Here is a 22,258-nt window from a genome sequence, read left to right as displayed (position 1 = left end):
CGTCTCGCTCAAGAACACGACTCAATCATTTTCAAGTGTAATAGAATATACCATCACAACATTGCAAGATTTAATTATACCACGTACAATGTTCGAAGGGCGCAAGACATCATAAATCCACGGACGCCTCATTGCAATATCATGATATTGAAGCGCCATGATGACTACAGTGATGGTATCTGTGGCAACTACCATTATGCCAAAGTCCTTGGTATTCATCATGTCAATGTTATTCGCGTAGGGGACATATACGAGTCTCACAGATTAGAATTTCTCTTCATTCGACGGTACGAATCTATACAAAGTCACTCATGGGAAACACGCACTTTAGGTCGCATTCGTCTCATGCCACTGTCAAATGAGAATGCATTCGGCTTCGTGGACCCAGCGGTTGTTCTTCGCGCATGTCACATCATACTGGCCTTCTCTCGAGGGCAACGCAACCCCAACGAACACGGCATCTCCCCTATTGCAGGAGACAAAAATGATTGGTACAAGTATTATGTCAACAGGTGAGTGTTCTTTCCTACCTTGTTCAAATTTACTAATAATATAATGTTGTAGCTTTGTTGATCGAGATACTCTGATGCGCTTTCATTACGGGCTTGGAGTGGGCCATGTGTATTCGCATGAAGTGAGCACCCCAGAAAGCACTTGCTCGGTTCAAACTCAAGCGGTGAATGAACACTCGGAAATGGAAACTTTCAGCGAGAAAACCAACTGGCAAGCTCATACCGACAGTGACGATGAAGAGGGTGAGCACATTGGCGTCGAGGAGTTGGATCCTTTTCAACAGGAACGAAATGGGAGTACAGAGTCACTCATTGAGGCTCTCGAAGACATGTTTACTGATCTAGCATTCGATTACGAAAATTAGCGATCCGTATGCCAATGTGATGCTGGGTGCAATTATATTTCCCATTCCCAACCCGGATTCGAGGCTAGCACGTTCAGGGTGTCGCTTATAATTCCTGGCGCGTTGCGCTGGTTTCGCTTAGTTCTGGTGCTGTCAGGTTTCTGGCTCTTTGAGCTAGGTATCAAATTGATTTAATTTATTCTAGCGCGTAGTTGAGTAATTTCTCGATCCTGGCGCGGCTTTCATTCAGATCTGTCTGTCTGGCCATCTCAGGTAACACATTGCAATCTTTATCATGTAAACACATCTTAAAAGTCTGATAGCTCGCCAGTCCTCCAGTCCCCCAACTCCCCACCACCTTTCTCCATGGATCTGCAACGTGAGTTGACTTAACTCAATTCACTCGCTCCCTTCTCACTGACAATTCGATGTGAATAGCTCAGCTCACAGCTCCAATTTTCTTGTACATGCCCAGTATAAGTTGTGTGCTGCAAGTAATTCAATCACCTGTATGTTATTCAACTTGAAATTGTATGTGTGACATATGCTGATGCCTTTTCTACAGAATGCCGCAGTTTGTCATTGTCTATCTGACCTATTGTTTCTATCTGACTGTTATTTCAGCATCCTTTTGTCGGCTTCAGTGAGTCGGAGCGTTACTTGGTGATTGGTTATATGGCACACCAATATTGTGAGATCTCTCCGATCTATGTGAGTCATCCGCAAAATCAGTTGTTTTGTCTCATTGTATGGGCTCTAGTGCCCAGATTACGCGGTGGTGACTGGTTTGGAGGCTCTTCTACCTATTGTCGGTGTGCTCGCGATCCACCAACATGGGGATACAGTGTTTTATACTGTTTATGAAAAGCAGGTAAGATCTACATCATATTGGAAATAACAATCCTGAAACTATCAACATAGCTTGGCGATGGTAATTTCCTTCGAGCGACTGAGACCCAGTTTTGTCGGCCAAATGCAGCAGGGATCGCCAGCCCCCTGTGGATTGTAGGTGTTGCCCTTAGTGTCCAGCGTTCTGTAGAATGATTTTTCCGTTTCCATAGGCCAGTGATCTCCAGGATCCCATCCGATTCAACCCAGCGACATTTCCGTTTGGTTTCCCACCTCCCATCGTTACAAATATGGTACCGATTCCTACCCAATCTGTGATGGACGGCCAGTTCGCTTCCGCGCCTCAATCAGTTGGGCCGAATTGGTCTGCCAAATACGATCATGTCATCGATAACGGCGACTACATCACCACGGCATTGCTTGGTTATGTTGAAGACTCATCCATCCCTCCACGAGAACCAGAAGAACCCGAGTATTTTGGAGTGATCTCTCCCACAGTCCCAGCTGTGTATAGCCCGGCACTGGTTTGGAAAGGTACAGATATCCTCCTCCACAACGATGACAGGAAGGCGATCAAAAACTCGATGAACAGCTCAGTGTGGAAGCGCCCGATGTTTTTAACAAAGTGTCTCTTCCAAGGAAGTCTATGGGTCGGGTTAGGAAACCCGTTCGATCCTGCTTGTCAAGAAGACCGCGTTATGCTCACCAATTGCTTTTTGGAGGCGATATCTCTTGACCGTACATCATTGCAACAATTGGTCAACCATCCGGGTGAGCATCTTTCTTGAATTCCACGAGTCGCTAACTAATAACATGATTAGTGATCTTACAAAGCCCCCTCGCACACCTACCCGCCGGAGCATCCATTGGATGGGACACCATTCGTTTGACTGTACATTTTTCTCGTGCCTTGCTTTCGCTCACTTAAGCATTATGAGCAGTTCTTTGGCACCATTGAGAACAAACTTTCGGAGTTGCGTAAGATCGTCTGGGGGTGCATTCGCTTGAAATCTGAATTCTCGGGTGACTCGTCTGATGAACGGGACAAAAAAGTTAAATTTTTCTTTGATCTTTTCAACTCAAACGATCAAGACGATGTACGTGACAGAGCCCTCGTGATTTGACTCCATAACCTATGGGTGTTTCAGATTGAACTAGCTATCGCTCAACTTGTGGAGTTGCACATGTACAAGGAACTCATGTGGGGGTCGTCGTTACAAACCTTGAGTGGTTTGACTGAGGGCTGCCCCGCTGGCAGAATCACCAATTTATTTCCCGAAGAAGTTCGAGGCGGAAATATGGCACTAGGAAAACGTTTTGCTTCAATGTTGCTAACCGTAGTAAGTGTCTCGTCGTTGTTGCTTGTGGCAATAACAGTTACATTTGTCGTATCAGATTTACCATACATTTCATCTTTGGCAACCGGCCAAGACTCCTGGCCGCAGACCGGAAACTATGTATCACGTCATTCTAAATGCCGTGACGCACATGTATGCCAACCCGCACCAGTTTCCCAAGTTTATGAAGACAATGGCTAGGTTGCTTTTCATAAGGTCAGTGTCCTTGGTGTATTTTGGCATTGGTTGTGATTCATAACGACGTTCAGGGTTGTGAATGTGTTCCCCATAGATCCTAAGTCCCTCGCCCCTAGATCAGCTGTGAGTGAGAAACGACAGAGAACTCTGAGTGATATCAAGCCTATCATGCAGACGGAGGTCGATTTTCCCGAACTCCCTAACGCAGCGTTCACGTCTGTTCGATCGCAGAGAATCAAGGAGGTCGCTGCCACATCATGCTTTGAAGATGATTCTTGACGGAAAATGACTCCCCGCTGTTCATGTACAATATTGCACCAGACGTTGGATGTGTGTGCCAAGCAATTCTATTATTTCCACTGACGACGTTTGAGATAATTGCAAAAATTCATCTATGCCCACCCCGACACCCTCTTTGCACAATCCTCCGATTTGAAAGCCCCGCGTGCTTTGATACCTCATGATATGGATCAAGGATACTCTACGAAGAGACATCAATGCAAACATCGTGTCTATTCCAAAGCGCTCGAATACTTACAATTTTTTGAAGCCAGATGACATTCTTCGTGCCACAATAAGACAGTCTATGCCAGTGGTCTACCGTGATGTATTTGATCAACAGTATCTCGGGGAGAGGACGTGCTCAAAAAAACAGGTGAGTTAAAAGTCAGTGAACGATTGTAACAAAAACAAACACAAACCGATCATTGGAGTCAGGTGGAATTGAGATGTATCGGGTGTGTTGAGCAAATATAACCGTCAGCTCAGAGCTTGAGGACTTATTACGGGTGGGTTATACTCACCTTTTCCAATTTCTCTAATATTTTGTCGCAGTCCAAGCAAATGCAAATCGATGACCTGCTTGTAAACCTCAACAACGCTAGTGATGACATGGAAAGTCCTTTCAGATGTTCTCATCAACTGCAAAGGTGTCACATGACTCACTAACGATGATGATGCCTCGGACAAGATCGTTGCAGTAGCTAAAAGCGCTGGTGACATTGGCCTGCGCTTCTTCTTGAACCTGTCTACAAGCTTGATCTTCTGCAACCTGCACAGCGGAAGAAAGTTTCAATGCGCAACAACAGTGAAGCACGAACCGCCCTTGCTTGTCTCTCGGAAGTCGTGGACACGCTCATACCCAAATGTACCAATGGGGGTGCATTGGCATGGGCCAATGGTGATACCAATGACATTGTCGAGCATGAAATGCAGAGCGCTGCAGCAGCCATAGAAGCTGCTACTCGGCGTTTGCAGGAGCTCATGTCTCGGCTTCGCGACTCCGCACGGTTGATGTTGATCGGCAAGGCTCACAAAAGCTGCCACAGAGTCTCAGCAAGAAATCGTCGCATAAGGCAAAGGCTCAAGCTTGTGAACACTTGAACCAGGGTACGAGTGAGTACATCGAAGTTTGCTTCAAAGACTTATTCACTTACTGAGCAAACACAGATTACATAATCATTACCGCAAGACAACCAGCCTGTTTGTCTTTGTTTGCACCGAATCTCAAGATCGATAATCGCCATTCAATAACCGCGGAATCACTTATGGTAAGCCCCTGAAATCTAGTCGATTCCGCCGCATCAACATATCATTAGATGTCTCGAGTAACACAAACGGCTAGCAGGGGACCGTTGGCGATGAAAGACGGGAAGGTTCTAGTAAGTAATACATCAAAATCGGTATCACATAGATAACATTTCTTTCAGACTCAAGTAGACTTCTGGTTGAATGCAGTAAGATTGTCAGTAGACTGTTGCTGGTGGCTTACCCAAGTCGTTCAGCGACACGATCAATCGGTCACTAGACCACCTCCATCTCGTTGTCGGGTTGCAAGCAAGCTCCGCGTCGTCACGCGAAACATCACAAACAATGTTCAATTGGTCGCTAGACCACCTCCATCTCGTTGTCGGGTTGCGAGCAAGCTCCGCGTCGTCGCACGAAACATCGTGAACAATGTTCAATCGATACTTTGGGTGAGTGTTTTTGTAATTAGCGCGACGATAATTTCTTACGACTATATTTTTAGCTATAGTGCATGATCGATATCGATTATCTTACGTTACTACCTTGTATCACAACATGTAGCATTAGCTCAAGCGCTCATCTCAGACAGACGCGTTACAGAACACTTTGCAGAGGTGGAAATTTCAAAGTACATACAATTCAGCCAGTATTCATGGTGTATACCCGTCCTACTAATAGTACACCTGTATAACACCTACATAGCTACCTCCTTGATCATCAAATTCATCCGGCTGGCAGGAAAAAGCATGTTCGCTATAAATAGGTTCAGGGTTCATCATAGCGGGTGTATTAGTACAAATCTCACATATCATCGTGTGAACACCTGCATTGACAACTCGACTTGTCGCACCATAACCACAATGGTACGTTCAATCGCAAGTCGCGTTAAAGCTGCATGCTCAAGCTCCCATGTAAGTCCAAAGCTGATAGCGTCAATCAGCAGATAGAGCTGCTGAAGTGCAGTGTCCCCATATGGCCGACACAACTTCGGCGGTATACCGAAATACCACCGCTGTAAGTACCCATCATTCAAACAGATATGAGTACTGACTTAATTTGTATAGGGAGCCTCATCGTTATGATTATAATGTCGAGAAGATGCAGATCGACCCTGTTCGGTTTGTGGCAGTCGTTTGGAACTTGGCCAATTCAATCCTGATAGCGATAGGCTCGGTGTTCAAGGGGATTGGGATGAAATTATCCACCCGTCTGGAGCAATGTATCACTACAATGCAAGAATGGTGAGTGCTGGCTGGTCTTTCATGTTACATACCTGGTTTATAAGAACAAAGAAAACATATGCAGAAATGAACATGAGCACTTGCTCAGACCAACAGCTCCAGCGGTTGGAATCTTGGATCAACGCATCAAGGAATAAACTCGACAGGAAACAATGGTTGCTTGTCGTTGAACCGATCTCCGTGGGAGGAAGGGAAATCTACCCGTATTACTATGTCGTCCTGGAAGATCGCATGATCGCATGGATAGAACCAGTAGATGGTTACCTTCTATTCCAAGAGTGCACAACGGCGTGGCACTGGAACCACAAACGTACATTACTTTTTCGTGCCTTCATTAACTTGAACTCAATCGCACAGGACTTGAGCTGGAGGCCCAATTTTGGTGAGTGATCGTCAAAGGATGCCATCCCGAACTGGAATTTTACTCACCTCTCGACTAGGAAAAATGTCGAATATTTTCCACATGGGATTGAAGTACGTCTTTCTGAAGTAAAAGCTTTGCGAGTTCAGTTGAACTGGTATCGTGTAGGCGAGTACTTTAACACTATGGCGCCTAATCAGAATAACCTAAGCGAAACATAGAAGCGTTAGCGATAGAGCAATCAACTGCAGCTGCGCTATTCTGGACTCTCGATCAGATGAAGGAAATGGCTGCTGAGCTGGCCACTACCGGTACGTATCCTGATCTCAACCTTCTGTGCAAGTAATGACCGAAACAGAGGAACTTGCCGGACCTGCTGGGATCATGGAGCAACCGAGTGTTGCAATCTGTGGTACGTGAGTTTTGGAAACGCCATGATTACAAACTTATCGTGAACAGGCAAAATAATGCACATGCTTCGTATGACTTAGCTTTCCCATACCCGACGTCGTTGATTAATCGATCAAAAATAGGTCACCATGAATACCTGAACCATCATGGCCGACCCGAAGCTCGCTTAATGCGAACGCACTCACTGACAAAGAGACGCAATAACCTTGCGAACTCTCCCTTCATGGCCAGCGCTGAAATTGTGATGCTTTGGACTCCAATAGTGGCGCTCAAGCAGCTTAGAGATATATATGTGGACGGTATCGTAAACGGGATCGACATCAGGGGATTTACGGAAGACTTCAACGCCCAGTCCAAAGCTCAAACTACTGTGGTGAGCGTTACGTCGTGGATCTAGATGAGAACACTTACCTTTGACAGGCAAGTGTCATCTTGGCAGTCAACGCCAGCATCCTTGCGGTCCCGGGTTTGGGCGCACCATCCCCTATAAAAACCCTGTGCTCTATCTCATTCATCCTCAGTGTCTTCTGCATTGTTGCCTGCACGATGGCACAGCACTTTGGATACAGGCTGAGATCCCTCGATTTCGCGGTTCGAGCGTCCTTATCTATTCAAAGAAAATATCGGCCTGACATTACTAACTCAATAGGTGTATTACTTACAGGGGAAGATGGCGGGTCTTGCGATCCTTGCAAGCATACCCAGTTTTCTGTATCTCACAAGGTAACCAAAGCTTTGATCACAATCACTAATTACTCACATTTTAGATCACTACAGCTTGGCATTTGCTATTCTCGGGTTTCTCGCAGGGATCTTCACAGGTGAATTCAGGCTAGCGTTATCTGCAAGGATCATGTGCGGGCTGGCCCTTGTTGTTGGGACAGGTCTCACGATTCCATTGATGATGGCCAGTTTTGGCCATCCTGGGCTGAGTCGATGATGATGCATTGCATTGCAAGGGACATCATGCCATCGATGTTAACGTTCAACTTGAGTAAACAACGAACGAAGTACTGCCTTAATTCACTATTTGCTATGGTATGCAAAGATGGTCTAGTTATGTACGGCTAAATCTATAACTAAATCACATGTATAAAATCCATTGGTTCGACCTTCGTTTCGCCTGATTTTTGATCATTTTATATGCTGCAATAAGTGCAGGTGACGATGTCGGAAACTTGACCCCTCGATTTACTGTCAATATCTGATGCGCTATGGTGCTAGCGGAGTTTTAATCTATCTTGCTCTTCCATGTCGATTATCTAGCTTGCCACCGTGTATGGCGTCACCCATCGGACCACTGATTCATGATCAACGATTCAAATCGCATGGACTGAACTCGGAGCAAGGTTTGTGTTTTGACTTTGGTTTAACCCTTTGCTCATTCTTTCCAGTTTCGTTGTCTCCAATATAGGCGAATTCAGCAGGAGCATCCTTGGCTCGCATTTCAAACACAACGATGTTCATTCTCCCTCTAATTCTATACATCTACTAACACCACCACAGTTCTCAAGCTTCGCTGGTATGATGGCGGCTGTTATTAACACAAAGCTCCCTCTAGTCAGAGAACTTGTTCGGTGAAGATTTAGAGGATGAAGAAGGTTTGTTTCGTTCTGCGTAATAAATTGAGTCGCGAGCTCATATCATGCAGTGTTTGCCGACTAAGAAGGCATCGAAGACTACAGAGACTAGTCTCACGAATTTGCATCGAACGGTCTACTTGACGATCATGAACACCCTCAATTATGAGGAAGCTGCACACAAGTTCAAAACACAGATCAAAGAAGGCGATGAGGTATGTGGTCATATCATATAGTTAATGTTTTGTACATGCTTGACCGTCTTTTTAGATTAATCTCATCAATATAGTGATTGAATTTTGCTCCCAAGAACGTTCTTAGTCTACCTTTGATGGTCTTGTTCGTGAGTGCTCGTGTGCCCTAAGCTAGCGCACACACAGTGAAAGCCATTTCGCATCCTCTCATGTAGCTCTCATTTGCCGATAGGCAGTCTGGCCGCTTGCGGTGATGATGTTCGCTGCAAGTATGATAGCAAGAGCATGCGACGTCATAATCTTGATGAAAATACGGCTTGAGCTTGAGCTTGTCGTATCCTCCGCAATAACCTCGACACACAGGAAATGACATCCGTTGCAATCGTATACCCGAAGAAAGGAGAAATGTTGCGCAGGCGATTAGTCTCATACAATTGGGCTATTGTGTAGTAATGTCTACTTGAGAGCATCTGTCCAGACAAGTCGAGTTTGCTGAAGGTCACCTCATCCGCTACCGCAATTCTATGGTATGTCTTTTGCATTTACTCCTCCTCGTCATCACCTGAAAAGGATAGTCAGTTCACGAAAATGAGCACATATCCGACTTACTTTGAATCGGAGAGGGGGAATCCCATGTGATCTGGCGGGGAGAGCAGGTATTAATCCCACATGGTGCGTGTTTTTCCAACACCCTTGCCCGATAACTTTCTTCTAACCAACAAAGTCTGTATTTTTGATATAGTTCTTCCAGCCTCAAGCAGCCTATTTCTGCATGTCTCAATCGCTCCTTGAGGTTGGATATGGACTCCTCCTCGCTCGTTTCGTGGTCTCTTATCAGCAGAAGGTGAGATTGGTTTTGACAGCTCTCACCAACGTCCGCATCGCTAATCTATGCTGAGCTTCTGAAATGACTGGTAAGGGCATTGACGAACCTCACACCGCGACCTGTGTCTTCCTCTCTCCTTTTACCGATGTTGTCCGTTATCTCGATCCTAACAAAGGGCAGGGGCATTCTAGTCAGCAAGTCCGCAAGGCGAGTCACATTCAGGTTACCGTAAGTTCAAGTTGATGTTATGTCCTTGCAGTTTGAAGATCTGACACGGAGGTTGTGGCATATTGGCAGATGTGTTTTCTAGTGGCGAACTATGCTTGTGAATATTTTGTTCTTTACTTAAATCCATGTCTATGGCTAACTAAAATATATCTGGTGATCGGCCACTTGCCAGTGGCAGGTCGTTCTGGCACTAGTTACTGTGCTTAATCGGCTGGCTTGTTACCTCACTGGCGCAGACCGCCAATTACCTCATTGGCGCAGACCGCCAATTACCTCACTGGCGTAGGTTGCTGATTACCTCACTGGCACAAGTCGCCGCCATTCATAGTATCACTCGGCATTTTTTGATGTGAATAAAATGGTAGATTCCAATCTGCGAAGTATAAACCACCTTTACTTTCTCCAGCACTCATGTCCACTGAAGACGCTACTACTTCTAGTTTTCCGAACAAACGTGGCTCGTCTGCCCTCCAAATGGGGCCTCGAAAAAAGGCGTAAGCTATCTCCAATGTTCGTTGCAAGGTGTTACAAACTCACCGTATCAACTAGTTCTTCATCTGATCCACTTGTGTCCCATGGGCGACATTTTGGTCGGACAATGTTCGCGCTGTGCAATTACCCTTCCCTGCTCACCAACGGCATCTTAAGACTAGATCAGATGGAAGATACGCCACTGGAGGATTTCCCCGCTGAGTAAAAAGTGCATATCTTTCTATTCTCTCGGTTACTGACTTGTTTGGCAGAGAGCGGCGAGAACATCGTGTCTTCGAGCAGTTGTTAGAATCATATCCTGGTCTTCTGGATCGATTAAAAGACGGCTCTGAGGAAGACATTCTTCATGTCGGAGAACTAGTACATAATTCTCTTTATGGTCAGACTTCTTACTTACAAATTACAGATTGGCAAAGGAGCTGCAGGCACGAAAGGCGACGACACAAAAACATTGAAGTCTGCAATCCTTGATTGGATTGCTCCGACAGGAGAAGCGATCCATCCTCCTTTGCACAGGAATGTTAAGGTTGACCGTGGATTTAATCATGAGCGCACAGGATTTCTTCTTTGTCCTGTTGGATTAGACTGGAACGACTCAGCATATGGTTTGTTTTCCTGGCATCCGCAATCCCGACTTATTTTGCACTTCTTCATAAACAGGACCAAAGACAGGCTACGGAGTGGCGAACTATGGGTCTGCGGAGATCAATGGCCCATTTTTGTATACGCCAACTATACGTATGACCCTGAAGATCCGTGGTTGGGTCTCCTAAGGAGCCGATTGCTTGTATACACGGGTGCCGTCTTTTCACGAAGTTCCTTCACTGTATCATATTCAACCAGGCTTTCAAGCACATCTTCACGTCCCCAAGCTCAGTCGAGAGAGAGCCGAAAGCCACGCGGTCGGGAAATGCTCGTCTGCATGGCATGACCTCAGTCACCATTGCGTCTATCGCTTACATTGCGACCCAGGTTCGTCGGGTGCGATGGTTTTGTGTGCAGACAATCTTAACTTGACTGAAGGTCTGGTTTGCGTTAAGCTCATCTTCGGTGTTCTCAAGGACCGACACAACCACAGATTCAGAAACGTTTTACCATAGCCTTCTTGACCTTTTTGAAGACCCCAAAGAATCCAAGGAAGTGGATGAACTGACGACATGGTGAAATCGGTATTCTTATCACTACTTCGTATGTTGCAAATGCTCATATATTGCCAGTCAAATATGTCCCACTGCTTCTGCTGCCAAGCGACCAGTCTCCGCCAACAGCGCATTAATGAAGATCCGACAAAGACAGCTTGCTTTGAAACAAGTCCAAGTCTCGAGTCCAAACGTGATTTCTTCATAGTTTTCATTTCAACGTGTATTCGTATATAGAGTACAAAACTACACACAAATCACGTTCGCAAAATCAAACATCCCATCCTTATATGTGTTCGAAAGCTACATCTCAGTGCCAGCCTATTGCCATATCGTGGTAATTTTATTGAATGTGATGGTCAAGCGTCGAATGTGTGATAAGTAAGGGCCAGGTCAGTCTGGCATTGTAAGACTTTAGCTGCATCCAAAATTCAGGGAGAGTCTGTAGACAACGGAATAACTCGATAACTTGACATACAGAATATCTCGCCAGGGTTGGGCAGTATGGCAGTACATAACCGCTCGTCGCCCGCAGGATGCACTTGGCAGCTCTGGACAAAACAGACTAGCATCACGACCACATACCTAACATAATCATCAAGGAAGCTGTGGCAACAGTAAGCTTGGCTCATAAAAAAAATCACACTTATGCAGACTGGTACCGCATTGCGGACACATGGCACCGTTAGTCCATAAGCAGCGTTGGTCCAATGCAACCTAGCCATATAATGTTTTATCAAGTGGTGGGCGCCTGTTAAGAGACTGTGAGAGCGTGAAAAAAAGTCAGAGGTTACATCTCTTGGGCAGTGCAGGCTAGCGCTGCAAGCACATACCTAGCATCCTCAGCGAGGGAGTTGTGGTAGAGAGCGCAATGGCTTGCAGGAGACAACAATGTCAATACAGCTGGGTATTGCATTGCGGACACTCGGCACCGTTGGGCCGTAAGCAGCATCTGTCCAACACAATCCAGCCATATAATGTTTTATCGAGTGGTGAGCGCCTGTTTATAGACTGTGAGAGCGTGAAAAAAAGTCAGAGGTTACATCTCTTGGGCAGTGCAGGCTAGCGCCACAAGCACATACCTAGCATCCTCACCAAGGTAGTTGTGGTAGACAGCGCAACGGGTTGTAGAAGACAAAAATGTCGACACAGCTGGGTATTGCATTGCGGACACTCGGCACCGTTGGGCAGTAAGCAGCATCCGTCCAATGCAATCCAACCATATAATGCTATACATAAGATCAGCATCTGTTCAGGGATGACAAGGGAAACGAAAATAGTCCAAAGTTACAATATGGTGCTGCTGGTCGTCAACTAGGCATTAGTAATCATCTCAACAACCGCTGGTACTAATTGCAATGTGTCATAATCAGGTGGGTAATTGCAAGTGAACTGTCGCAATCGTGCCTTCGGCGGTTTCCATCAACTAAGTCCAGGTATTCAAAGCTTTCTCATGTGAGGTGCAATTGTGATTTATATTTCGCAAATTTTAAACAAGATATGACTTTGTAAAGGTTTATCATTTTTGGGTCGGTTACCTGATGAAATTAAGGAGACTAAGGAGATTCATTTCCTTAAACTAAGGAAATAAGGAGCGGTTGCCTTAAAATCAGGCGGATAAGGCAGTCAAGGCATACTATTATTTCAGTAGACACAAAATAATCCAAGTAGGCTAAGGCGAAAATAAGGACGTCAACGAGTTCAAAACATTCTATGAAAATGTCCAAAAAAAAAAAAAAAGGTGTAGGACAGCGAGAGCAGCGATTGAAGCGAAACGATATGAGGCTGGGAGACGAGCATGCATGTAGAAAAGCCAAGCGAGTTCTGTCAAAAATTATCGCGTTAGAGCAGGAAGAATTAGAATAAAGAAACAAATACTTCAAATACGGATACACATGCGTGGATTCACTGGCATGGGGGCTGACTTTGACCGTCGAGAATACTAGACTCTTCATCTTGACCCTTGCGGCGAGCACACTTCATGTACAGCTGAGCTCGTTCGACAATTTCTTTTATGCGGTCGAAGGGCAGCTCCTCAATTCGTTCCATGTACGCGAGTGTGTCAGTCTCCCAATTACCCGCAGAAAAGCAGTGCCTGTGTTACTCATTTTGTTAGTGGAGTGATTGAGAGTTAGGGCGATCTTGTGTTGCCCGTGGTCCGAAGTATCTTCCACAATGAGGTCGTCGCAAGCTAAAATAAGTGCACGCTTGGCCTGCAAATGAAAGTTAGGAAGTTTTGTAAAGGCGGTGCAAAACTCACGGCTGCAGTGGTCAGTGCAAGGGCCGTTGGATATGCAGGTAAGCCGAAGTCGAGCGAGTCAATTATCTGGTGTCCTTGGGTGGCATTGAGTTGAACAGCGAAGATGCGCAAGATGAATTCCGATAAGAAAGCTCCAGGTGAGTCTTCGTTATTTGGATCTTCATATACAAAGCGTGAATCTTTAAGTTGATATTTGGCATATTCTTTGCGTGCCCCCTTGGTCTTGTATTCGTCCGTGGAGGCGAAAAATGCCATGAGAATGGTGATAGCAGTGGAGCCGAAGTTACCTCTCCACTCAGAGATCCTTTGGCATACCTGCCAGCATAGTTGTCAGCTAGAAGTACCAGAATGGAAATAACTCACGAGGTTGAAGGCGATATTGCAGCCATCATCATTCCTGAAGTCTCCAGGCTGCTTACACACCGCCATGAAGATATCCTCAAGAACGTCTGAGAGTTTCTCATTGGGGATGGTCCATGGATAGCTGTTATTGCCGACCCAGTGCATGACCATTGGAATAAATATGGAATGAAAGCTTAGATTCTGAGCAGCGCTGGGTAAGTGAGAATTCTTTGGCTTTTCTTTCTTCAGATTGAGTATAGTATGTTGCGCACGTCCATTTTCGGTTTTGATGTACTTGGATTTTGGACTGTCCATTGTGGTATCCATGACGCTAACTGACATCTGCATAGGAATTTGTCAGCATTGTCAGGCAACCAGAGCAAATTCTCCATACAGAGCTTGTGAGTCGACTGTTTGATACTTCACAGACCTATAAGATCCATGATTGTGGTGAGCGATTCATCTATCTCACATGACCCACCAGTACTTACCTCAATATCACCCTGCTGATCCGTCATCTCAACATCCTCATCCTCATCCGGAATATGTTCGTTGGCATCTTGGTCTTCTTCCATTTCACGCCACTCTTTGGGTTCGAGGTCATCCAACAAGGTCGTAGACAAGGTACACTTTCGTCCCCTCGTGGCATCATCAACAGTCTCAATCATATGCACGACACCCTGCATTGATTTAAGCATTCCCCGTTCACAAACATGAAGTCACTCACCTGACCACCCCGACTCACAATTACGCTCTCATCATGATCTTCAGGTAGGTTTTTGTCTTCAGATACGTCCGCATCCCTGGTTGCGATCACTAAAAATTGTCAGCAATGTATGCAGACATGAAACTGAACCTACCACTGGCACGTGCACTTGGTGGTGCAGATGGCTTCCATTGGGACTTCGATGCCACGTTTCTAACCCACTTCCCTACTTCCACCTCCTCTGTCGATACGGCTTGTTCAAATCCCCTACATTGTAGTGAGTGAATTATATCGAAGTAATAAAGAGTCAGCTCTGATAAGAGTAACATCGCAGTTAAGAAGAACTTACAGTGACCTTCTATTTTTCCCACTGTCACTGCCCCTGCCCGCACTTAGTACCACACACGTTGTAGATGATGTACCATTGTTGGACACCTTTCGACTGGCATTGACACCATCCTTGAAGGTGAGTTTCAAACCTGGATATTTCTTCTTCGGGGTGTCAGTGCTTTGGGACACCGTTTTCGCCTCAACAGCTGTATAAATGCCAAAGGACCAGTGAGTCTTGCAACAGCATTATATTGCATAAGGCTTATGCGTCTTGTCGGGGTTTGCAGTTGGCGCTGTCTTGGTCACTGGGCGCGGCTTAGACTTTGGTCTGAAAAGGTGTCCTGGGCCAGCACGTTGAGCCATCTGCTCGACAGCCATAGCATCTTCCATTGCAGTGACCTTCTTTTGAGCATTTTCCAAGGCGGTTGCCTTGGCTAATTTCTCTGCTGACGCCTTTTTCTTTTCAGCTGCAATTACATCCTTTGGGCGTGCTACGCGACTCGCTTCAAGAACTATCTGTCCAGGATGTTTGTTCACATTCCCTGGGCGTGTTGCAGGTCGAGGCATGTTGAGATCTAGGACGAGCTGTTGGAGGAATGCTGGTAGCAAGGTGTTGAAAGAATATGGACCCTAGCAAAAGGTCACCGGCAACGAACGGGTGAAGTTATATTTTTTCGATTGAGCATGTCATAATTTCTAATTCACACACTTAGTATTAGTCTAGTCTCCATTCTACGTATTCTGCTACCTGGTATCCATCTCGCTACTGTCCAACATGGCCCCAGCTGTCACCAGGCTCGTTTGTCGGTTTCCAAACTGCAATCGGGTCTTCAAAAACAAGTCTGGCCTCACTCAGCACACACATGCAAGACACAGCACCCCACAAATACAAAATCTCAATCGCACAGCTCTGCTCGCAGGTCCTGGATTCATACCTCCACGGAGTCGTTCTCCCACTCCAGCAGGTGTTATCAATGAGAATTTCTATCAAGACCCAGTGGGCGACCAAGATTTTGTACCGGAGGAAGGTACTTGGGTGGATATGGGGCGCTTATTCCATACTTTCCATCCACACCTCACAGGTGGGCGTTTTTTAAGGAGTTCATCTTACTGTTACTGAATTTTTGTCTTAGGACTCAAATGCGATGCTAATGGGGCATTTATTGACCAGGATGCACCCCCACCACCTCATACGGATGCCCTCCCAACCGATTGGACGCCTTATGACAATCGTGCTGAATTTGAGATGGCGGAATTCTTATTCACGCGCAATCAAATGTCTGCAAAGCAGATTGATACACTTCTCGACTTGTGGGCCGCGACTCTCATTAAGCACAATGACGCCCCCCCATTTGCAAACCATAGGGACATGTACGCTACAATCGATGCAACACCACTCGGCGATACCCCTTGGAAGAGCTTTACGTTGTGCTACAACGGAGCCAAACCCGAACAAGACATACCGCCGTGGATGGATGGACAATATGATGTGTGGTATAGAGATCCATTGGAAATGACGCGCAGCATTTTGGCAAACTGTGCTTTCGATGGAGGAATCGAGTATTCACCCTACCGCGATTACACTACCGAGGACAAACAATATTGGAAGAACTTTATGTCTGGTGACTGGGCGTGGAAACAGGCAGTACGCCTTTTTCATATTTACATTTTTGGCATACTAACAATCATCTCAAGGATGATATCGCTCGAAATGAGGAGAATTGTGGTTCGACATTTGTACCATTGATTATTGGCAGTGATAAGACTGTTGTTTCTGTCGCTACTGGTCAGACCGAATACCACCCACTCTATCTCTCAATTGGGAACCTTCACAATAGCATATGACGGGCACATCGCAATGGTGTTGTCCTCATTGGATTTCTTGTGATACCGAAATGTAAGTACTTGTTATTCTCAATGCATCACTGTATCATAACCTTCATTTGTATAGCTACGAAGGAACATAATGACGACATCAAATACAGAAATTTTCGACAGCAGCTGTTCCAGCGCTCCCTTGCAAAGATTTTCGAGTCTGTGAAACCTTTCATGGAAAATTTCGATGTCACACGCTTTCTGGATGGCCACTATCGACGCACGGTGTACGGCTTGGGCCCTTACATTGCGGACTATCCAGAACAGATACTTCTCTCTGGCGTCGTGCAGAACTGGTGTCCACGGTGCGTCATCAAACTTTGTTTTGCCTTTTAATGACTTATTTATTATCAAAATAGCTGTCTAGGACATAGGAAGGACCTTGACGGCTCTCAACCGTGTCTCCATTGATGCGAAGCACATACCGAGTTGCTCATCAAACAACTCACATACAAACAGGCTTGGGATGAGTATGGCATCATTGCCGATCTCGTTGTAAGTTGCTCGCTGAAACTCGCTAGGTCCAATCTCACCTTTTTGCTTTTCTAGCCATTTACAAATGACTTTCCTCGAGCGGACGTCCACGAGCTCCTATCTCCGGACATCTTGCATCAAATAATCAAGGGAACTTTCAAGGATCATCTGGTTGATTGGGTGGGAGAGTATTTACTGATCACACACGGTACCTGTCGTGCAGCTGAGATAATGGATGACATTGACCGCAGGTATGCAAATCTATGATGTTTTGCTGATAAGTACTAATAACATACAGGATAGCAGCAGTTGCCCCATTTGCTGGATTGCGACGCTTTCCTGATGGGCGAGGTTTTTGGCAGTGGACAGGTGACGACTCAAAGGCATTGATGAAGGTATGCTGTGTATTCCGTTCCAAATGACATGCGAGCTGACTCATATTTAGGTCTATCTAGCTGCAATTGAAGGTCACGTTCCTCAAGATGTGGTGCGCACATTCAGTGCATTTTTAGAATTTTGCTACACTGTGAGGCGTGAGGCTCTCACTGAAGATGACCTCGTAAAACTACAAGATGCCCTCGACCGCTTTCACCAATATCGGGGGATCTTCAAGACAACCGGTGTGGTCTCAACATTCTCCCTTCCACGTCAACACTCCCTGTGCCACTACATATTACTGATTCGACTTTTCGGCGCACCCAACGGCCTTTGCTCTTCAATTACCGAGTCCAAGCACATCAAGGCAGTTAAAGAACCTTGGCGTCGATCTAGCAGGTTTGACGCACTCGGACAAATGCTACTAACAAATCAACACCTCGACAAACTTGCAGCTGCTCATGTAGATTTTGAGGCATGTGGTATGCTTCATGGCTCTTGTCTGTCCAATGCTTTGGGAGAACTCCAGAGATGTACGTGATCTTTCTCTCTGATGATTTAGCCCTTCTTATACCCCCAATAGGTCAGAATATTCCTGCAGACAACAACTTAGAATCGGTGGCTGATATGGCGCAAGAAGGCCATCCTGGGCATCTGCATATCCACGAGCCTCAAAATCATTCTGTTGAAGTGGATGCTGGTGAGATTATTGATGGACCGGCTGTGGAGTCCCATGTTGGGCTTGCATTAACTCCCCATATGTTAATCGATTTGCTCCTGGACCCTTTCTGACAATGAATAGGTTGTGTATGAAATGTTCATGCACTCAGCCTCGAACTCGACCTTCCACGCCTCCCATTTATGATTCAAGAATTCATACATAATCAACACTATTCAAAAGATCCCAACCCTCCTGAGTTTGATCCGGCAACAGCGCAAGTATTCCTAGGGAACCTTACCATCTTTAATTCTGCTGCAGCCTCGTTCCATGCACCCAGTGATCTGAGTGGTACGGGAGGTATGCGTCGCGAGCACATCCAGGCAACACCATCATGGCGCGTTGGCGAACTGAGGCATGACTGTATCTTCGTCAACATGGGTGTTGACTTCGACTCTCCCATGAATGGACTCGCAGTTGCGTGAGTTCTTTGCTTTTTCTCATTTAACTATCGGATATCATACTATCCCTGCGCCATAGTTCATTGGTACTCTTATGTCCGCAAAGAACACGATCCCGACACAGGCATGTATGTTGTCACACCGGCGACAACTGGTGACGACGTCCCAGACGTCTCAATTATTCACATCAATTGTATCTTTCGCGCTGCCCATCTCATTCCAGTCTATGGCCCGGACTTTATCCCAAAAATAAGTCCACACAACTCATATGACATGTTCGACTCGTACTACGTCAACAGATACGCAGATCACCACGCTTTTGAAATAGCATGATTTGTGGTATGTCTTTCCCTCTCCTTTTGTCGTCCTTTCGCTAACCAAATACCCTATAGATCCGAGGCTCAGCGTATTGAGTACAGCAGGCTCCAAGACCAGGACAATATCGGCATATCGTTCTCCTCCCTCCCCCACGGGTCATCATCTCCACTCGCTGCGTACTCGAACAGTACCATCTTACCAGGTATATTGTTCTCCTCCCTCCCCCATGGGCCATCATCTCCACTCGCTGCATACTCGAACAGTACCATCTTACCAGGTATATCGTTCTCCTCCCTCCCCCACAGGCCATCATCTCCACTCACCGTGTACTCGAACAGTGCCATCTTACCAGGTATATTGTTCTCCTCCCTCCCCCACGGGCCATCATCTCCACTCACCGCGTACTCGAACAGTGCCATCTTACCAGGGAGGCATTTGACTTGGCGAAGTGGAGGCCAAGTTCAACCAGTCGCTGGTGAACCTGGAAGAAGTGTGTGGCACGCTTGCCACTCAATCGATCAGTGAACCAGCTATGCAGATGACACTCAATATGTTCCATTATGCTGGTGTCTCCAGTAAGAATGTGACACTCGGTGTCCCACGTCTGAAGGAGATCATCAATGTTGCTACCAAAATCAAAACACCTTCCCTCACTGTCTACCTCGAGCCTGACGTTGCTGAAGAGAGTCTGCTTGCATACCGTGACGGCAGCCGTGGAGATCTGGTAGGACTCCGTCTTCATAGAGTCATTCTTCGAGGCACTCTTTGGCACGGACGATATGGATCTGAAGGTTTGTATTATACACTTGTACCAAACTGACAGTACTAATTTCGAGTCAACAGTCACTCTACGCTTGAGCCGCGCGCTCCCTTTCGATTCCTGCAAAAGCGGCTCTTTGCCCTCTTCAAGAAGCCCAGTAATCCCACTCCCACTCCCGCTCCCTCTCTCGCCTTCATTTCATCTTCTCTCGCCTTCATTTCATCTGCTCTCGCCATCCTTTCGTCTGCCCTCGCCATCCTTTCGTCTGCCCTCGCCTCCGCTTCTTCTGCCCTCGCCTCAGCTCTGATTGCGGCCTCCACCCGGACAGTCACATCTCCCCACTTGCGCGTCTTCTGTTGCACTTGCACGCGAGATTTTGGAGCCATGCGGTTCACTAGCACCTGGTAAGCAACAATTGACGCGATGATTATAAATTAAAACTTACAATTGATTTTTTTTCTTAGATTTTGTAGATTTTCGCGGTTGATGAGTGGATGCGAGTCGTTGTTTGTCGCGCGTCTATCAGTGCTTGTTCGAGAAAACGCTAACGTAAATAACAACATTGTATATTTTTTTTGGCGCTCAGCAGGTGCTTTATTTTACTTTTGCAAATAAATCTACCTTTGATGCCTTAACCGCCTTGTAACGACTTCACTCCTTAGAATACATTTCGCTAAGGAACTCACTAGTTCCTTATTCTCCTTACCTGCCTTAAGACTATTTTTAAGTAACTTTAAGTACGCTAAGGACCGAAAAGGAACTCAATGTTTTCCTGATGCAGATTCTGCACCCCCAAACAATTGACATTGGCATATGTTGAGGAGGTGGCTTATTTAGGGCATCAGGTTTTAGCCAGCTGTAAGTTGTTTACCCCATTCCACTACTCTCGACGACATATATGCTAGGCTCGCCATTGATACGGCAGCGCTTATGTGTCCACCGTCCTCAAGCTTCAAGCATTAATAGACTTGTTTAATTATTGATTTGCATTTAGACCTGGACTTTACCCCGACCCCACCCGAGAACGATGCACCCGTCTATTGACCAAACTAGGTATTTCAATGCTGAAGGTAAGCATTTCTACAGTGTATGTCACTAAGGGACAGCAACTCTCCCCAGGCCGCAATTTTGATCCATATGTGCTTAGATTGAAATTTTGATAGGAAACTTAGACAAAAGGAGCGTAAATCTAAATTTCCGAAATTTTGCCTGATTACGTAATTGTTCACTTTTGCTGTCGAATGCCTCCTCCTACCAAAAGACAGAAGCAAGCGAAGCAGCAGTATGCTTCATCATCGAGGTGCTTTGACAATGGGCTGATAGAAGATGTTTTTGAAGTCTTTCTGGACCCAGATTATGTGCCTGTCTCAGATGCCGAAAGTGAAGCAGACTCCAAGTCCGACTTTAATGGAGCATTGTCATTCAGTCTCATAGACGGCAATATAGGAGAGGTATCAGATAATGAAAGCGAGTCGGATGATGAAGCAGCTATGGAGATTGTGGTCGAGGCTGAAGAGACAGTGGATTATGCAGAGGGGTGTGCACGGAGGGCAGCAGTATCTGCTCAAAAATTCTGGGCGAACATTATGAGTTCAGTGAGTAATATCAATCAGTGCACTGATATACATCGAAAATTTGATCAGGATGTGTTTTCAGGGGACACGAAGCCAGTGAAACTGCCCAAACGCTCGATGCCAACATACAGTGGCACAGCACGAACATCTACCTATCTTCGAAAGAGAAAAATGAGAGAGGGTGCAAAAAACAATATGACAATCACCTCTTTCTGGGCCCCGAAGCCTCCAGCAAGAGATACTGCAAACGACCCTCAAAATGAGTCCAGATCACCCTCTGAACCATCACCAGCCAGTACATCAGACATCGACATCACCTCCGAGTCTATCGACGAGGTTCCTACCTTCGAAATTCAACAAGAAGCTGCGCATCCTTTCTTGGACATGACAGCAGACGACGATGACAATCATGACTTTACAGAGCCAACTCCTGTCATCGATACTGTCAAGAAACTGATCATCGAAGCGAAGAAATTTAAATCATTCACCTCATTAGTGCATCTGCATGCTCTCAAACAGTTCATCGAGTTGTGGGACAAATACAAGCGGAATCCACACATTAAAGCACCCATGATGAAATCGAGTCACACTGTTGCAGTCTCCATTGGCAAGGGTCCATACATGGCACGAAAGATACGCACACTGTACAAATATGTTGCCCGTTTTCATACACTACCTCCAGTGCGTGCTGGCAAGCACCACGGACACCCATCACTGCTCAATAACGAGCGCATCGCACAAGCTGTGCGTCGCTACTTGACTGTCCTTGCTGATGGCGAGGTGAGTCAGCCAATTCATGGATACTGTCAATGGTTAGTTTTTCTGATACGGACGATAGATAACACCACTGCTCTTAATGAGACAAGTAAACACGGTGATAATCCCA

At 46.0% G+C, this 22,258-nt stretch overlaps 6 protein-coding genes across 6 annotated transcripts; 4 read left to right on the top strand and 2 right to left on the bottom strand.

Annotated features, from left to right (window-relative positions):
• Positions 1-1,222: 1,222 nt before the first annotated feature.
• Positions 1,223-3,519, top strand: HD556DRAFT_1449960 (uncharacterized protein; the record flags this gene model as incomplete). The annotated part of the gene is made up of 12 exons (XM_041307686.1): positions 1,223-1,235; positions 1,295-1,365; positions 1,422-1,430; positions 1,481-1,567; positions 1,617-1,727; positions 1,778-1,861; positions 1,918-2,476; positions 2,527-2,597; positions 2,647-2,802; positions 2,854-3,045; positions 3,101-3,258; positions 3,312-3,519. The coding sequence occupies 12 exons, from the start codon at positions 1,223-1,225 to the stop codon at positions 3,517-3,519; spliced, it is 1,719 nt and encodes a 572-aa protein (XP_041153685.1).
• A 615-nt stretch (positions 3,520-4,134) lies between these two features.
• On the top strand, positions 4,135-7,720 carry HD556DRAFT_1507596 (uncharacterized protein; the record flags this gene model as incomplete). Its single annotated transcript, XM_041309060.1, has 18 exons — positions 4,135-4,489; positions 4,549-4,635; positions 4,690-4,790; positions 4,839-4,901; positions 4,950-5,216; positions 5,684-5,781; positions 5,832-5,885; positions 5,936-6,008; positions 6,060-6,318; positions 6,366-6,390; positions 6,449-6,533; positions 6,581-6,680; positions 6,728-6,781; positions 6,829-6,849; positions 6,903-7,153; positions 7,201-7,371; positions 7,430-7,503; positions 7,558-7,720. The coding sequence occupies exons 1-18, from the start codon at positions 4,315-4,317 to the stop codon at positions 7,718-7,720; spliced, it is 2,121 nt and encodes a 706-aa protein (XP_041153684.1). The 5' UTR covers positions 4,135-4,314.
• Positions 7,721-10,116: 2,396 nt separating this feature from the next.
• On the top strand, positions 10,117-11,447 carry HD556DRAFT_1248565 (uncharacterized protein; the record flags this gene model as incomplete). Its single annotated transcript, XM_041298781.1, has 7 exons — positions 10,117-10,301; positions 10,352-10,460; positions 10,507-10,709; positions 10,761-10,902; positions 10,944-11,072; positions 11,124-11,260; positions 11,318-11,447. The coding sequence occupies 7 exons, from the start codon at positions 10,117-10,119 to the stop codon at positions 11,445-11,447; spliced, it is 1,035 nt and encodes a 344-aa protein (XP_041153683.1).
• Positions 11,448-13,251: 1,804 nt separating this feature from the next.
• On the bottom strand, positions 13,252-15,444 carry HD556DRAFT_1449957 (uncharacterized protein; the record flags this gene model as incomplete). Its single annotated transcript, XM_041307685.1, has 9 exons — positions 13,252-13,452; positions 13,500-13,814; positions 13,863-14,183; positions 14,236-14,271; positions 14,333-14,521; positions 14,569-14,657; positions 14,702-14,814; positions 14,954-15,083; positions 15,231-15,444. 9 exons carry the CDS (start codon positions 15,442-15,444, stop codon positions 13,252-13,254), a joined length of 1,608 nt encoding a protein of 535 aa, XP_041153682.1.
• Positions 15,445-15,652: 208 nt separating this feature from the next.
• HD556DRAFT_1434810 (uncharacterized protein) lies at positions 15,653-19,053 on the top strand (the record flags this gene model as incomplete). Its single annotated transcript, XM_041305366.1, has 12 exons — positions 15,653-15,959; positions 16,011-16,522; positions 16,573-16,663; positions 16,829-17,057; positions 17,112-17,113; positions 17,171-17,247; positions 17,302-17,477; positions 17,525-17,621; positions 17,672-18,134; positions 18,331-18,403; positions 18,432-18,682; positions 18,746-19,053. 12 exons carry the CDS (start codon positions 15,653-15,655, stop codon positions 19,051-19,053), a joined length of 2,586 nt encoding a protein of 861 aa, XP_041153681.1.
• Positions 19,054-19,121: 68 nt separating this feature from the next.
• Positions 19,122-20,184, bottom strand: HD556DRAFT_1507595 (uncharacterized protein; the record flags this gene model as incomplete). The annotated part of the gene is made up of 3 exons (XM_041309059.1): positions 19,122-19,442; positions 19,463-19,823; positions 19,886-20,184. The coding sequence occupies 3 exons, from the start codon at positions 20,182-20,184 to the stop codon at positions 19,122-19,124; spliced, it is 981 nt and encodes a 326-aa protein (XP_041153680.1).
• Positions 20,185-22,258: the final 2,074 nt, after the last annotated feature.

The sequence above is a fragment of the Suillus plorans genome (assembly GCF_016647745.1).
Source record: "Suillus plorans strain S12 chromosome Unknown HD556scaffold_96, whole genome shotgun sequence".
Taxonomy (NCBI): Eukaryota; Fungi; Basidiomycota; class Agaricomycetes; order Boletales; family Suillaceae; genus Suillus; species Suillus plorans.
The sequence above is the reverse complement of the archived record's forward strand: the minus strand, read 5'-3'. Positions and strand labels throughout refer to the sequence as shown.